The sequence below is a fragment of the Peromyscus californicus genome, unplaced genomic scaffold, assembly GCF_007827085.1.
Source record: "Peromyscus californicus insignis strain IS unplaced genomic scaffold, ASM782708v3 Scaffold_12__1_contigs__length_115047231, whole genome shotgun sequence".
Taxonomy (NCBI): domain Eukaryota; kingdom Metazoa; phylum Chordata; class Mammalia; order Rodentia; family Cricetidae; genus Peromyscus; species Peromyscus californicus.
This window is the reverse complement of record NW_026294413.1, coordinates 51,410,115-51,427,309: the sequence shown is the minus strand read 5'-3', so window position 1 is coordinate 51,427,309 and position 17,195 is coordinate 51,410,115. Positions and strand designations below refer to the sequence as shown.

At 38.3% G+C, this 17,195-nt stretch overlaps 1 protein-coding gene across 5 annotated transcripts in view; it reads right to left on the bottom strand.

Annotated features, from left to right (window-relative positions):
- Positions 1–17,195, bottom strand: part of Fndc3a (fibronectin type III domain containing 3A) — a 164,493-nt gene that overhangs the window by 12,020 nt on the left and 135,278 nt on the right. For all 5 annotated transcript variants that reach the window (XM_052732786.1, XM_052732784.1, XM_052732785.1 and 2 more), the window contains 8 exons: positions 16,691–16,829; positions 14,794–14,847; positions 12,723–12,847; positions 11,409–11,583; positions 10,191–10,277; positions 4,834–4,972; positions 3,682–3,750; positions 2,736–2,854 (listed from right to left, as the gene is read on the bottom strand). In XM_052732786.1, the coding sequence (XP_052588746.1) occupies positions 2,736–2,854; positions 3,682–3,750; positions 4,834–4,972; positions 10,191–10,277; positions 11,409–11,583; positions 12,723–12,847; positions 14,794–14,847; positions 16,691–16,829 (907 nt within the window). The remainder of the gene's footprint in view (positions 1–2,735; positions 2,855–3,681; positions 3,751–4,833; positions 4,973–10,190; positions 10,278–11,408; positions 11,584–12,722; positions 12,848–14,793; positions 14,848–16,690; positions 16,830–17,195) is intronic.

Genomic DNA, 17,195 nt, shown 5'->3' with positions numbered 1-17,195 from the left:
ATTAATTAGGATAGAAAGTGAATTAGATACATTTTGGACTTACCAAAATAGGATAGATAATGAAATTACTTTCTCTGAATTTGTCAAATACAAATGGACTAGACATTGTTTAGGCATTTATTACTTGTATATATTGTATACAGTTATTGTACTTTGTATATAGTTTTTTTGTTAGTTATAACCTTTTTCTTTTTTTTCTTTTTATTAAAATAGAAAAGGGGAAATATGGTGGTATTTTATTTGCACTGAAATGTGATTTTAATTATATGTTAATAAATAAAGTTGCCTGGGGGTCAGAGCTATTAGAGCCATAGCAAGAGCGTGGTGGTGGTGGTGGCGCACGCCTTTAATTCCAGCACTTGGTAGACAGAGCTAGGTAGATCTCTGTGTGTTCAAGGATACAGCCAGCATTGGAGACACACGCCTTTAATCTCAATACCAACCACAGAAGACCTGGAAGTCTCTACAGAGGCAGTCATGTATTTGGGTTTACAACCAATGAGAAGGCAGTACAGCTAGACTATATAAAGACATACACACAGGAAGTAGGTCCTTTTCGGAGAGCTCTCTTGGCTGAAGAGGATCGCTGAAGCAGGAAGGTTGAGGCTCTTAGCTCTGACCTCTTGGCTTTCTTCTCTGAATCGGCTCTGTGTTTCTTATTTAATAAGACGGTTGGTTACATCTACATCTAAAAAGGTTCTGTCCAAAGGGATCCACAAATCTCTTAGGTTGTTTTGACACTATAAATGCTGTCCACCTTATTGTTTTTGGCGGTGAAGACTCACAGTTTTTGTTTGTTTTAACTGTATTTTGACCTAAAAGTCAACTTATGTTATTCCTCTAGAAACAATTCTACAATCAGACAAGTTTCTCTAATATTCAATATCTTTCTATTCAGTACTGCTTTTGCTTCCTACTTTAAAGTCTTTTCATTTATGTTCTTATGGGACACAGCTTGAACCCAGGGCCTTACAAATGCCAGGAAAGCACCTTACTGTGAAAAGCTATAAGCCCCAGCCACGATTTTACTTTCAAGATTAACTGCCATATTTCTAATCTGTATACATTCTTTTTAAAGACAAACTATTTGTTCAGCATTTTTTTCAGACCGGCATTCTATGTAAGATTCTTTGATGATGCACTAGAAAAGAATTGTAGAGCCGGAGAGATGGCTCTGAGGTTAAGAGTACTAGCTGCTTTTCCAGAGGTCCTGAGTTCAATTCCCAGCAACCACATGGTAGCTCACAACCATCTATAAGAAGATCTGGTGCCCTCTTCTGGTGTGCAGGCATACATGCAGACAGAACACTGTATATATAATAAATCTTAAAAAAAAAAAAAAAACCCAAGAATTGTAGATGCTTATGTTTGTTGTTCTTAAATGCAGGGAGATTTTCTTCATTCTCGGGGTGGTTCTGGGGACTCAGATAGGTCTCTTCTACAGAAGGAAAATGTTCTAGCACCAAGTTATACGTTTCCTACCATGGAGCTTTCTCTATGGCTAAAATAGAACGCCATACAAGCCTGCAGGGCAGGACTCACACTCAGTTCCACAATATTTGCATGTCTAACAAGAAGTTTAAACGCCATTTTTTTTACAAGAGTATTTTTATTATGTAAAATTCCATTTGAAAAATATTATTATGAATGTTCCAATAAGTGATTCTTGATTAAATTCATTAAAAATACAGCAGGCACCTGGAGTATGTTGCCTGCCCAGGAGTGAAGAACAGGAAGGTGTGAGTGAGCAGAGGCACTTTGTGTGCTATCCAAATCCATGAGGAGGATCTGCCTCATCCTGGTACACTTAGCTTAGCTACTGGGGTTGCTTGTGGTATATGCCTGGGCCAGGGACCCAGGATGCTCCCCTAAAACTCAACAAGAAAGAAACAGAGACGGGAGTGGGGAGTGGTTTGAAATGACTGAAGGATGGGAAGGGAGAGTCTGCAATGTTCTCATGCTGCCGTTCTGGCTATAAGCAGATTCAGAGAAGGAACCCTGAGTGCTTACACAGGGGGAGTACTGTGTGGTCAGCCCAAATGGGCAGTCAGAGCATCTGATGAAGACACTTTCACTTAATTACTGACCCACGAAAAATGTTGGGATTGAATGAGTTTATTTGAAGATGCTGGATGTACTCAAATTGAACCAGGCTCTAGAACTGTCCTCAGAATTGGGACAGGATCAATATAACTGATGAAGTTACTAGTCACTTTAGTTACAGAGTGAGTCTCTCTCTCTCTTTTTTTGCTTTTTCCTAAGACAAAGTTTCTCCATATAGTACTGGCTGTCCTGGTACTTGCTCTGTAGACCAGGCTGGCTTCGAACTCAGGGACCCACCTGCCTCTGCCTCCCAAGTGCTGGGATTAAACTCCTGGCTACTGAGTCTCTTAACAATCATACAATATGGCTAGCTTTTCTGAAATACTCAAATATTATATCTGTGTTCAAAGAGTTTATGGTTTCTCCTGACACATAATTTACAGAGCAGGAAACAGTATTTCAATTTCTGCTGGATACGGTTATCAAATATCGCCCTAAAATTACCTATATATGTATGTACTAGAAGTGAAATATCCTGTTAGAATATTCTGGTAACAGTAACACTAGCCACTCAGGTTACAGGAATTATCTTTCCACATCTGTACACAAAGTTTAACAACGAGGGCAGGAAATGCTGATCCTGTCCCATTTGGTCCAAATGAAAACAAAAACTAGTCTACATATAAGCATACCGCACTCTGCCCTCCATCACTGATGCAGTAAACCCTTAAGCGGTAGCAGCAGCCTGGATTCAGCCGGTCACAAAGATGCTCCCTGGTAGTGCCACTGTAGATCATATCCCACTTGTTTCCTGAAAGTGCAGAATCGTGTGCAATCAGGTACGAGTAATGCTTAACGTTTTGGCATCATGGACAGGGCAGGTATCTCAGGCTTCACTAAGTAAGTGTTTATGCAATTTATCAGAAACATTTTAAGCCTGACTTGAGTTTCCTGGAAATGATTTAGTTTTCTTTATGCATGAAGCCTTCCAGACAAATCTGTATGGCTTTGTTGAACTGAAATATCTCTGTACAGCCTTTGGCTTCGATTGATAATTTGCTTTTCATTAAGCATATTAAATGCATTTACTGGTCTAGTAATATTATATAAAGAGCATAAAGAATCAGTATTATAGCATATTTAATCATACTTAATAAGACCTTTCTTTTCAGTTAACAGGCCATTTTATAGAAATAAAAACTGATGTACAGGTGACTCAAGCATAAAGTTTTTATGTCATAAAAACCTTAATTGGAGCTAACTTTTAGAGAATAATTTTTCTCTAGTACATGTAGGTATGAACCTAATTTAATAAACTACTCCAGTTAAAAACACTAAATTAATAGTATCTAAGTATCAGTCTGGACATGCTAGGATTGCACAATATAAACAAATGAAAAAAGAAAAAACTGTAAGTATAATACTAGAGGCAGATAACAGACATCTGACCCACTGTATTTCCAGAGGTCAGGATCTGAAGTGCATTATACTGGGCATAATCAGTTGCTACAAACACCATCATCACCATCACCACCAAACCAGGCAAAACCATTTGTACAGCAGCAAACATTGTAAAGCCTGGAAGAGTCAAGGCTCATTCACTAGAACAAATCTACCACCTTCACCAGCTCTGCTTACCATTAGAACCTTCCGCCATCTCCACTACGTACTTATTGATGGGTGCCCCTCCATTGTCTTTTGGTGGATCTATTGAAAACACAGAAAACCCCAATAAAGAGAACACCACGGCAGGATTGTGAAGGGGAAGGAATCACCCAGAACACTGTAACCACCACCTTGTCTGCACTGGGGTCAGCACTTCTCAATTAATACACCTCGTCTCCACATTTATAAAGTCAGCTCTTCAATAACTGAGTGGCTGCACAACAGTCCATTCACTTTAGATTCAAACGGAGTTTGAAATGTGTAGATATTTGTAACATGGTGACTTTTGTAAACTTTGTCTCCAGGCCATGATCAAGTTTGCACACTCTCTGCTGTCCCATTGATCTGGTGTGTAGGCAGATGTTCAGCAAATGTTTAAGCGAATAACTGGTTTTTGTTGTTTTTATTTATTTATTTATTGAGAGCTAAGAGGACTCCGGTGCTGCTGGCTCCAAGGTCAGCAGTCTTTCTTTTCACACAAACCTGACCCTGTTCATCCTCTTACAGTGGATCCCCAGTTCTTTTAGTGCCAAACCTGGTTAGGCTCTCTGAGAAGCTTTCCACAGATGGATCCTCAATGGAGGACACATTTCTTATCAGACTACCCTGAGTTAGTAAGTTCACCCAAGCATAATACAATGTTATTGAAAAACTGGCATCAACAGCCTGCTGTACACTTCATGAGAAACCAAACAGCATCTTCACATTAACCTGCTAGATTGAAATTACTGAACTTGGGCTTTCCGTGAGAAACACGAATTCAGGGAATTGTGTCCATCAACAGTATCTCTGTCTTCTGACCGACTTCCTGTGAGTCTGGCCATTCATCTCATAGGCTGGACAACAGCTAACAATCTATACGAAGAGCCACTGTTTGAGCATGGCTGGATGTAACAATAATTTATTCACTTGGACATTTACACCCATAAAAAAGGAACATGGAAATTTAAACTAGCTGCTTATATCTTTTCTTCCTCTCTTCTAAGGATGAATGTAGTAAATTTCTAGCAAAAGGCACCCTGATACTTTTACAAGGGTGGTCTATACTGCTCTTAAATCTTAACAAAGAAAAAATTCATATTTAAATTATTTTAATCAAACACAAAAAAAGCAGGCACATCTTACCCCAAGTAATTTTAAAGCCATGTGAGTGTATCTTCCCTTTAACGGAGGGCTTCACAGGTACTCCTGGTTTATCAGGGCAGGTACTGAATTCCACGACTTCACTTGGGTTGCTTTTACCTTCTGAGTTATAAGCAATGACCTGTGGTGAGAACACAGATTTAATGTTTCTGTGGTGGTTTGAAAGAAAATGCCCCCAAAGGGAGTGGCACTATTAGGAAGTGTGTCACTGTGGGGGCAGGCTTTGAGGTCTCTTTTGTTCAAGCTTCCCTCAATGTGTCTGCCAGTTGACTTCATGTTGCCTGCAAGATGTAGGACTCTCAGCTATTCCTCCAGCACAACGTCTGCCACGCTCCCTGCCATGATGACAATGGCCATGGTCATGGTGTCTCTTCATAGCAATAAAAACCCAAACTAAGACAGTTTGCTACCCAAGTATAACTTACCAAGCGAGGAGCAAATCACAAGCTCAGAGAAATGACTAAACGCTTTCAGACTGAAATGCTCTCTCTGCTGGAGAACTGCCTGTCTTCATGAGAAGACGTATGAGTGCACAGGGAGTACTAAGTGTGTTTCTGCTCTACAGCCCTAAGTTACACTTACAGAATGTAGCAGAAATTCCCTATAATATGGGAAAGCCGGGTAGTGAAATCTGAAGGCCCAGGGAATAACCACCTGAGTGAACATGGAAATAACACCTTCAAAATGATTCCACTTCAGAAGACTATAAATCAGAACCATGGTTCCTAGATTCCTGACCAGAAGAAGCCATGAGATAACGAACAGTTATTTCAAGGTATAAAAGAAGGGGATGGGTTTTTAACCCAGAAATAGAAAAAAATATAATCCAATCTGGGTATCATTTTATTTGATTTTAGAAATTATACCTACATTTTTACCCTGCCATGAGTTAAGTAATTCTGAATGAGAATTTTAGGAACTAGAGCATTCTAAATAACAACTAATTAATTACAAATTAGTAAAAATTAATCCAACTGTTCTGTTTTCCTAGGGTCTCCTCACTGCTCTTACCCATCCAGGTAACTTTCAAGCAAATGAAGCCTAGAAGCAAGAAGGTGTAGCCATTTTCATATCAAAATAGACATCACACCAAAACAATTCAGAAGAAACAGGGAAGAACACTCCATACTCATTAAAGGGAAAATCTACCAAGAGGATATTAAAGTTCTAAACACTTATGCATATCAAACACAAGGGCATCCAATTTCATAAAAGAACCCCTACTACATATAAAATCACATATTGAACCTAAGACAGTGAAAAGTGAGACTTCAATAACCCAGTCTTGCAAACAGACAGATTATCCAGATAAAAATCAGAGAAATTTGAAGTTAAATAACATCATAAATCAAATGGACCTAACCAATATCTACAAAACATTCCACCCAAACACTAAAAAGTAGGCTTTCTTCTCAGTAGCCCAAATGGAACCTTCTCCAAAGCTGGCCACCTATTAGGACACAGCAAAAGTCTCAATAGATGAAAGAACATTAAAACAGCATCCTGAATCTTAACTGACCACCATGGATTAAAATAAAGATGGATATCAACAATAGAAATAATAGAAAGTATACAAACTCATGGAAGCTAAGTAACTCACTACTGAATAAAAATTTTGTCAAGACAAAATCAAGAAAGAAATGAAAATCCTTTAAGAAAAGAATGAAAATGAAAACACAACATACCCAAACCTATGGACACAATGGAAGCAGTTCTAAAAGGCAAGTCTGTAATACTAACTACCTACGTAAGAAAAAAGAGGAGGGATCACATATTAATATCTTGACAGCATACTTGAAAGCATGAGAAAAGCAAGATGAAACAATACAAAAAAAGTGTACAGGGGAAGAAAAAAAATCAAACTCAGGGCTGCAACAGACAAAAAACCAGCAACAATAACAACAAAAATCAATGAAATGAAGAGCTGGTTCTTTAAGAAAATTATTAAGCATGACAAACTTTTAGCCAAAGTAACCAAAAGATACACAGAGAAGATCCGAACTAAAAATATTAGAACTGAAAAGGGATATACATATAAATGTAATTCACCATATAAACAGACTGAAAGACAAAGACCCCATGATCATCTCTTTATATGAGAAAAGTCCTTTGACAAAAGCCAACCCCCCTTCAAGATGAAAGTCCTGAGGAGACTAGGCATACAAGGGACATACTTTAACATAATAAAGGCAATTTACAACAAGCCCACTGGCAACATTACCCTAACCAGAGAGAAACTTAAAGCATTTCCACTAAAAAGCAGGAACAAGACAAGGGTGTTCACTTTCTCTATATCTACTCAATTCAGTACTCCAAGTCTTAACTCGAAGTCAAGACAACTGAAGGAGATCAAAGGGATACAAATAGAAAAAAAAAGAAATGAAAGTATCTTTATTTGCAGATGACACGATAGTATACAAAAGGGACCCTAAAAACTCCACTCCGGAACTTCTGCAGATGACCAGCACCTTCTTCAAAGTGTCAATATACAAAATTAACACACAAAAATCAGTAGCCCTCCTATTTACAAATGGCAAATGGACTGAGAAAGAAATCAGGGAAACAACACCCTTCACAATAGCCTCAAATAATATAAAATATCTTGGGGTAACTCTAACCAAGCTAGTGAAAGACTTGTATAATAAAAACTTGTATAATAAAAACTTTAAGACACTGAAGAAAGATATTGAAGAAAATATCAGAAGATGGAAAGATCTCCCATGCTCATGGGTCTGTAGGATTAATATAGTAAAACTGGCCATCTTACCTAAAGAAACACAAAACATCCAAGATACCTAAAACAATCCTGACTAATGAAAGAACTGCTGGAGGTATCACCATTTCAGATTTCAAGTTCCTTTACACAGTTATTGTACAAAGAGAATGGTATTAGCATAAAAACAGACACATTTATTAGTGGAATTGAACTAGAGACCCACACATAATTTCACAGACCTATAGACACCTGACTTTTTATGAAAAGCCACAAACAACAAACAACAACAAAACAAAAACAAAAAAGTTGTAAAAAACTATTTCACAAACAACAAAACAGAAACAAAAATGCTGTAAAAACTATTTCACAACAAGCAGCTGCTACAGCAGAGGTGTCTGAGGCTCTGGTTCAAAGCGCTCACTACTGGAGAAACTATTTTCCAGAAATTCAGTTTTCTAGAAGCCTGGTTGAAAAGCCTCTGAAGCCTTTTTTGTTTGTTTGTTTTGTTTCAATCCTCTATTTTAAAAGATGCAGATTCAAAGCAATTTTGTTTTCAGTCTTAACTGCCTATTTCTACTGTAAATGTCCCAGGACTATCCTCAGGGCCAAGTTCTGGCATTTTATGTTAAGCATGCTCTTACTGCTTCCTATGACAATATGTGATATAATCAGTGCCTGCAGGAGTGTATTTAAAAATATTTCTGTAATACACTCAATATTCCAGGATTTTAAAAGTAAGTAATAAGATTTTATTTTGACAGGTTTCTTGAAAGAAGAGCTTGCAGTATCAAGCTATAAAAGGGGAGACAGACAAAGGGGGATTTAATGATTCAGATCTCCTTGGCAGGTTCCCTATCACTCGGCAGATTAAAAATACATGCCGAGTAACTAGAACTTCACGTAGGGGTCATTTTGCATTTCTTAGTGTTTTCCGCTTGCTTCTAGGTAAGTGTACCCCACATGTCAGCACTGAGAACTGCTGGACAGCTAGCTACAACAGACTGTCAGGCCTCACCTTGGAAGTTCTTCATTTAGCAGAGGGAGAGGGCAAAGTCTCAGATGATACTGAATGTCTGGTGAGCTTTGATGGCATATCCCTACTTAACATGTCACTTGTTAAGAAGCCCACACATAACCTCCTATGACCCAGTGATGTTTATGTGTAAAAGAGGTGACTTGGGAATATGTTTTCCATCCCAAGCCTGTCATGTGGATAGCCAAATAGACAAAATTTTGATTGTGTAGCTCCTCTTCCTTGCTGTTTGAAAGTAAATGGTACAGTGGAAAAGTTTTAAATATAAATTTGATTTGCATACTGAACCAGTAAAGAATTCAACGCACATCTGTGTGTGTCTGCATATGTATTCAGTGGCAATTACAGAATAGTTAGAAGTTTCAGAATGTTAATAAACTTAGGAAATGATAAAAAGTATTGGTAACTTCCTCCTTAGAAAACCTGTTGGTATAATCATTACTGAGACCCAAACTGCAATCTAACATCACTATAGAAACTGGGCTCAAAGTGCACGTTTTCTTGGTATTTTGTAAATCTTAAAAATATAAAAACTGTATTTGGAAAATGAAATGACCCAGAGTCACCAGGTTTTTAAATGAAACTTTATAAAATAAGGCAAAACAAGTAACATTATTATAAACTATATAAATCAAATTTCCTATTATTAAGGCTCTATTTTTTGAAACATTTTCCAGGAGCACCAAAATTTATGTTTGCTTTTTAATAATGAAAACTATATATAATGCCCTCTATCCTTTATCTGAAATGATTTGATTACATGAGCTCCGATAGGAATATATCAATGTTTAATTTATCAACTAATAAGCATTCTGTTATAATTTTAGGTTTCTATTAACTGTAATTATTAAATAATTTAAGAGCTGAGCAAGTTAAAGAGCCAAAATATATCCCAGAGTGACACCAGAGGAGGACAGATAAATTCCCGAAGTTTCCATAGAGAAATTTTCAGTCTGTCATGGCCTCAAGCGAGCGAGTGACACAGGGAGGGACGAAACACCACGGAAACACCGCCAGTTAGCACTGTCAGTCACACCAGGAACAGGCTGAGTCACCAATGGGCATCAAAATGAGTATGAAACCCCGGTAAGGAATACAATGTTTACATGTGACACAGTAGTCACAAAATGCTTATTACCAGCAAAAGGGCAAAGAATAACTATGCAACTGAGAAACTGGTGGTTACCACCTCCTTTGAGGGATTACCACTAAGAGTATATAATGAGTCTGTTCGGCATGCCATGACGCCAAAAATATAATAAAGCTGTCTGGTATGATATGATGCCAAAAAATTATATCGAGTATGTTTTAACATACATATTTTAATATGTGTATCACATTACACAAGAGTCCCACAAAATGTTAAAACTGGTTTTCAATGCAAATACATGAAGCTTGAGAATGAGAAGTATTATCATAACACAAAAGTTAAAAAACAAAAATGCCCATTAGAAAAGACAGAATTACTTAAAATTTAAAACCAAAGGAATGGTTTGGAAGGAATACACAATGAAAGTATGTACTTGCTTTTAACTTAAGAAGAACAATAAAAATAAGAAATACATCTCTTAATGGACTTTCAAAACTTACCTTAAATTTATACTTTGTACTACGTCTCAGATTTTTCACTGTGTAAGAAAGATCTTCTCCATCATATTTAGGTTTAAAACCATACCCCTGGAAAGGGAAACACAGTTTTCATTAAACATCTAGTTGTAGAACTATGAGGAGTAACAGATACATGAAGCCCTGGGTGGCTCTTCACCTCTGACTGTGTGAATGTAATTCTCACCTTGATTTCTTTGACCTCGAGTGACGAACACGCTACAGAACCTTTTGTAGAAGAACTGAAATTACTTAGTCTCAGTAAATTGAAGGGCCAAGAGAGGTCTTTGTGTTGAGGGAGGAGCTGGAGCCAATGGCAATTTCATCATCAACAAAGAAATTTCAAGAACCAAATTTCCTAGGGATGTCCCAAGACTTAACCATACATAAGTATTTAACACCTTTACTTTGCCCGGAATGCACAGTTGTGTTTAAGTGAAGAAATAGATGGTTGATTGTACTGGGAGATAAGGTACAACTTGGGTCTAATATAGCTATTTACAGTCCCAGTGACAATATTTCACTACTGTATTAGCTTCCATGCTGGAAGTTATTAAAAGTGGAGAAATAATTGAAAACATAGTACAATTCACCATTTAAACGTATAGAATGTAAAGATTGATAGTATACTCATAAGACTGTGCCACTCTGACCTATCCTAATTCAAAACAAAGCTCTGTCTGTTTTTTTTGTTACAGGGAAGCAGAGGCAGATAACTAGATTCAGGATGTATACACAGTCTCCATGTGACTCTCATTCTTCTGTGGTATGTTGAGAAGCAGTACTGAACCAAGTGGAGAAGGGTAACAGAACTTACTTTGAAACTGCTCCATGCAGAAGGCTGAAGGCTGTGGTGACATTCCCTTTTCTTTCTTTCTTTCTAAGTCAGTAATCTATGCCTGATTCTCTCGCTGGAAGATGCAAGGTACCCTGGCTGCTAGGTAAATGCTCTACCACTGAGCTACACATCCAGCTCTCAAATGAAAAGTGTGGGTATAGACTTCAAAACCCCCCAAACCTCTTACATACACCAAGAAAACAAGAATTTGAGACCTCCCTACCACTCTTGCTTAGGCAGTAACAAATCAAGCTCTGACATGACTTGGAGAAAGAGCTAACTCCCATGGTGATGTTTACTTTATTAGGATTAAACCTGCACCAAAATGACCTCAACTCTTATTTAAACTACAGATTCATACTTACTGATGTTTCCTCCTCCATCTCTAAAATGTAAGAAATTCCTTCATCTGATGGTGTTCCTGAGGGCTTACTCCACTGAAGGGATAGCCAAGTAACTCCAGCCTTGGCCAGTACAGGACTTGCAGGTACAGAGGGTGCACAGCCGGAAGTGTAGTATAAGACCTCTTCACTAAAATCACTGTTGGAACAAGAGATTTTTAAAAAGGAGTCAAGATTATTTTATTGGTAAAAAGCCTCCCAACCCCTTCACTAATGGTAAAAATTTTAATCCTTGTTGTGATGCGGCTCAAACTGAGACCCTTGATTTGAACATGCTAAGTCAGAGCCCTACCACTGAGCTACAGTCTCAGCTCTGGAAAATCAAAACTGAATGGATTTGAAGTGTTTTAAAGGTACCAGGTCAGACACCAAAAGGTTGGCATTCTTTCAAATGCATAAGTTATGTTCATATTTTTTAAGCTTTGATAAGTGAATTATTTAGTCAGTGAAAAAAAATACACAGTGGTCTGTAGGAAAGAGAACACAGTAAAACCCACCCCCCTGTACACTTCTATCACATTTCTATATGCCATCTACAGGAAGAAAAGACAGTTCTCATAAATGCCATTTTATATGGTAGAAAATGTAAATTGTGTAATTAAACCTGCCAACTCCCATAAAGGTGAGCAGGGAATGCTCTAAACTAAAGGGAATGCTCTAAACTAAAACAAAGTAGAAATAACTCCAATAGGACTCTCCAAAGATCCGGGCTTGTCTGAGCTACAGAGAGAGCCTTTAAGAAACAGAGAAAACCGAACTCCAGATATGATCATTTCTAATGAATACTGACAATCCACCTAAGTAAGAATCACATTAATCCAACCAAGCCTGTTTACCAGTTTTGACCCTAAATATGATTTGATTATTTCATTCACAAATAAACCATAGAAATTCGGGCCTTTCAAGATAAAATGGGGAGGGGGCACTTTCTATTTGTAGCAAGCACTGAGGATATGGAACCTACCAGATTCTAAACAAAACCATGAAAGCACACACACTGACAATTAAAAAAAAAAAGACAAAAAAACCTCGAGTGATGTGTAAAGATTTAATTTATACTTAAGGCTAGAAAAATTGTCAAATTCAATCTTTCCTGTCACCCCTATGTCACCAAGAGTCACTCCTATGTCACTAAAACACTCTCTTCTGGCCTTTGCTAGACCATAATGATATCAATAAAATAAAGCAAATTTGTCAATGGGTAACCTGACTCAATAGTCATACATATGAAGTTGACTAGATGATCTAAAATATACATACTTTTACAAAATGTCTTACCTTATACCATAGTCATTTTTGGCTGACAATCTAAATTTACAACCCATTGCTGGTGACAGTTTGGTAATTTTAAATTGCTTCTGTGAGCCCATGTAACACTGACAGAATTCTCCATTTCCTTTCCCCTAGGAGAAATGGCTAGTTATTATATTTCATATGCACCACTAGGAGACAAATGCACATCAGTTCCTTTAGGATATTTATTATCTGGTACAGTATACATTAACAGCACTCTGATATAAGTATCATGGATCTTAAGAGAAGGCTGAGATACTGGGCATCTTATGTATGGTTGACTTCAGGTGCAGCAGTAGCTCTCCAAGTAGCCTTGCACAGCTTCTTGAATTAAATATGGTATTTCAGCCAATGCTAAATTTCTGGCCATAATAAGTTATGGACCTTATAATCTCCATGGGAGACAAGTAGTTATGGCGACAGGCTGATCTCTGAGACAGACAAGTGACTACTTTTCCTTAACTCATGAAAAGTTCTTTGTGGACAGTTTTGAAGCCTGTCCCCAAACCTCCTCCTAGACACTGCTACATGTCTTTAAGAGGTTTGGAGCAGTGGCTGCTTACATTTAACACTGAAGGATTCTAGCAGAGTGAACAGCCAAATTACCCAACAGAGAGAGGAAAGCTAGGCTACCTCAGGACAACAGGATTTTTGAAATGTTGAGTGTGAAATAGAATGGGCAAGCTCCTCTTTTCCCACCTCTTTTCCATTCTTGTACCTCGGTCAAGGGCAGCTGGGGCTGCCTCGGTTCCTCTGAAGGACTGCATCTGGCTGTTAAGCTGAACCATCTTATTCTTTTTAATGGTATTTAGCGGAGTCTACTGTGAGGTCTAAGCACATGATCCCACATTTTGAAGAATGATGAATTTTGTTCTCGAGTTGGGGCACTATGACTGTATCCTCAGCTTAAAATCATTAAGTGAATTACAATTTCTTGAATAATATAACATGGTATATCATGATATGAAGTGACATCTTTGGCTAGTTTTTATCAGAAATGCCTTGTTGGATAATGGTATAAAATTACTGAACAGTGAATTAACTTTCTATTCCTGTTGTGCTTTATCAGGTCCCCTCCCATCATTTATCAAGAGGATATGGTTTATCTTCTGTGATCAATCAAAAGCAATCTTATTCTGAATTCTCTTAGCATTTCTGGAACAAAACCTTCTTAGTTATGCTTTATTATTCATTTAACATGCTGTCAAATCCCCACATTAGCAATAGAATTTCCTCCCTCTGGTCCCTTCTCTTTGCTTGCTGTAAGCAATAGGATAAGAGAGAATGGGATGACAGACAAGAAAGTATCACACTGAACTGTGCAGCCCACTGGGCTTGCCCTGACTGCCAACGATGCCCAGAACCTAATCCCTCGGCCCTGAATGTTACCTTATATGGCGGTAGGACTGAAAAGGGTGGCTAGATTAAGGGTCTTGAGAAAGGGTTACCCTTGACTATCTGGATGAGCCACCAAGGCAAGCACAAATAGCCTCCTGAGACAGGCAGGCAGGAGGAAGACAGAAGAGTAAGTATGGTGACAAGGCCACAGACCAGAGGAAACTGGCTAGGGCAAGGAACAACTCTGTTGCCCAGTGAAAATTGGATCATATTTAACATGTTGCTTAAGTCATCAAGTTTATGGTAATCTGATCTATAAACCATAGGGAATGAATAATGGTGTGAACAGGGTCCATGAAGGAAGCTATGTGAGACGATTTCTGAGAGCTTGTGAGAAAACTCCAAGTGAACAAGACAAGACTCTTTCTTGTAATCTCTGTTCCTCACAACATGGGCTGTTCTTGGTTGTGCTTTTGTGCCCCTCTCAGGTGGGGCGGAGAGAGTGAGTTCACTTCAGATTATTCATTACAATTCTCCTTCATAGGGAAGTTCAGTTAACTACATTTTCTAAGAACACTTAACCATCTACTTACCCTTCACATAAAATACTGTTTCTTAAAAAAAAAATAAAATAAAATAAATAACTAAAATAGATAAAAACATTTTATCTGAAGGTACCCCTGTAAATTTAACTACTAAAATGATTCAATGTACTTACCTCATCCCATTCTAAAATAAAGCTTTGGATTTTAGAACCATTGTCACTGGGTGCCTGAAACAATAGGAAAAAAAAAAAGGAGGAAAAGAAATTAGTCATCATAAATAACAAGAAACCTACTTTATGTCACAAATGTTCTCTGTGACTTAACCTTTAAAATGGCCATAGAGGGGCTGAGGGCTGACTCAGTGGTTAAGAGCAATTGGTGCTCTTAAAGATGACACAGGTTTCGTTCCTGGGACCCACATGGTGGCTCACAACCATCCCTAATTCCAGTTCCAGGGGACCCGATGCCCTCCTCTGGCCTTAAGGGACACCAAACATGCACACACTGAACATAAAAGGAAAGCAGGCAAATACTCATACACATAAAAACAGAAACATAAAGAAGGCAAGAGGTCACCTACATTTTCTGAATACTCTATAATCTCCTTTAACAAGGAATATTCTAACTTTCGTAATTCTTAGAAAAATTCAGTTTGCCCTTAAGATTTCATCATTTTTGCTACAACTCACCTCACAATGTAAATGGAATACTTTGTAATATCCCAAAGAACAGAAAGCTAGGCTGCAGGAGGGAAGACAAGACAGGGTCATGCTGGGATCCCTGCTGCTAGACACGATGTGCCTGTCACCCCAGAATGCTGCTCAGTAACCTGTTCAGCTTTGGGGGGACCCCTTAGCACTTCACTGTGCCTTTACCCATTCTTGAAATGAGAATTCCACTCTTCTTCCTAACAGCTTTCCTCCTACAGTTTCAACCCACTTTGGTAGAACAAATGATCCTGACTTTCTACAACTTTGGATCTGGAGAAACTTGACTCTGAGACTCCTAACATGTTACACTGAAAACATTTTAAATACTGTGAGTCAGAGTAGTTACAACTGATTGACACAGCAACTGCAGTTCAAGGGGAATATAATGAGAAGAGAGGAATGAAAAGATCTTAGAAATCAACTCTTCCATAACAGAGGAAGAGACTCCGAAGACAGAGACTTCAAGTAGGGAGGTAAACATCCATTTCCCAAGAGTTCATCATTCTAGATTGCTTTAGTCTAGCTGCTAAAGCCTCATGTTTACTTTTCCTTAAAAAAGATTCTTTTTTTGGATGAAGATATATTGGCCACATTCAACAACCTGAGGCTCACCTTCCCATTTTCCTCCAAGTTGGAGGAAACTATTATGTGTAAAGAACTTTACCATAACTCATTGAATTATCATATTACCTTTATGCTATATCTTTACTCAAATTATACAAAGAGGAAACTGAGGCTTTCAAAGTAATTCCACCTACTAAGACGACAGAGACAGGAGGACAGCAAGTCTAAAAAAAGAGGGAGGGGTACTGGGGATGGAAGTCAGTTGTAATATTTGCCTAATACATGGAAGGCTCTACCATCGACCCTCAAACCCCCAGTATGGGAGTGAACATCTCCTAGTCAGTTTAAGCTGTTTACTTAATATAGTCCAGGTTATCTGAGAGAGAATCGATTTGGGAGACACCCCCCCCCCCCATGAGACTGGCCTCCATGTGTCTCTGAGGCAGTTTCTTGATTGCTAGTTGACGTAGGATACCGTCCCTAGGCAGCTGGGACTGGGAACAAGCCAGTAAGCAGTGCCCCTCCATGGTTTCTGCCCTGACCTCCTCCGATGACAAGAGTGTGACCTCTAGGATGAATACACTCTCCTCCCACAAGCTGGTTCTGGGCAGTGACAACACAGCAGCAGAGACTGAGCTATCTGAACGCCTAAGGCGCCTATTTCAGTGCACAACGAGAAGAGTAAGTTACTTAACTGAACACTCATTTGGTTAAATGCCAACTGGCATTTAACACAAGGTGGGGAAGGAAAAAAGAAGCAGTGTCTCGTTAGAAATAGTCTACAGAATATTCTTACCTTCCACTGCAAGGTGAGCGAGTTTTTGGTCCGATTGGCTATCCTTGGTGAATTGGGTGTATCAGGTTCACAGCTCAAGGTAGTAAAGCTTTCGGCTTCTGAGGGAATTCCCTTTATTGAATTAGACTCTGCCTGCACTCTATGGGATAAAGTAGTTTTATTCGGTTTACTTTCAACAGTATCAACTTTACATATATGCAAGTAGTAAGGTAACTTTCAAATAGTCTACCAAGAAAATTAAAGTATTATCCAGAAGTAAAGAGTGTCCCTTAAAAACAGTATAAACCAGGGGTTTTATTTTATTCTAAGTCCAAAGTAAGAAAGACACTTTAAAATTGCGAAATGACATGTCTCTGTATACATACACACACACACACACACACACACACACACACACACTTCCCAAAGTAACAATTTTCCATAAAAGTATTCTTAATATGCCGATACTTCTATTCTATTTCATTGATTTAAAAAATACTGACTATTACCCACACAATTCATGACT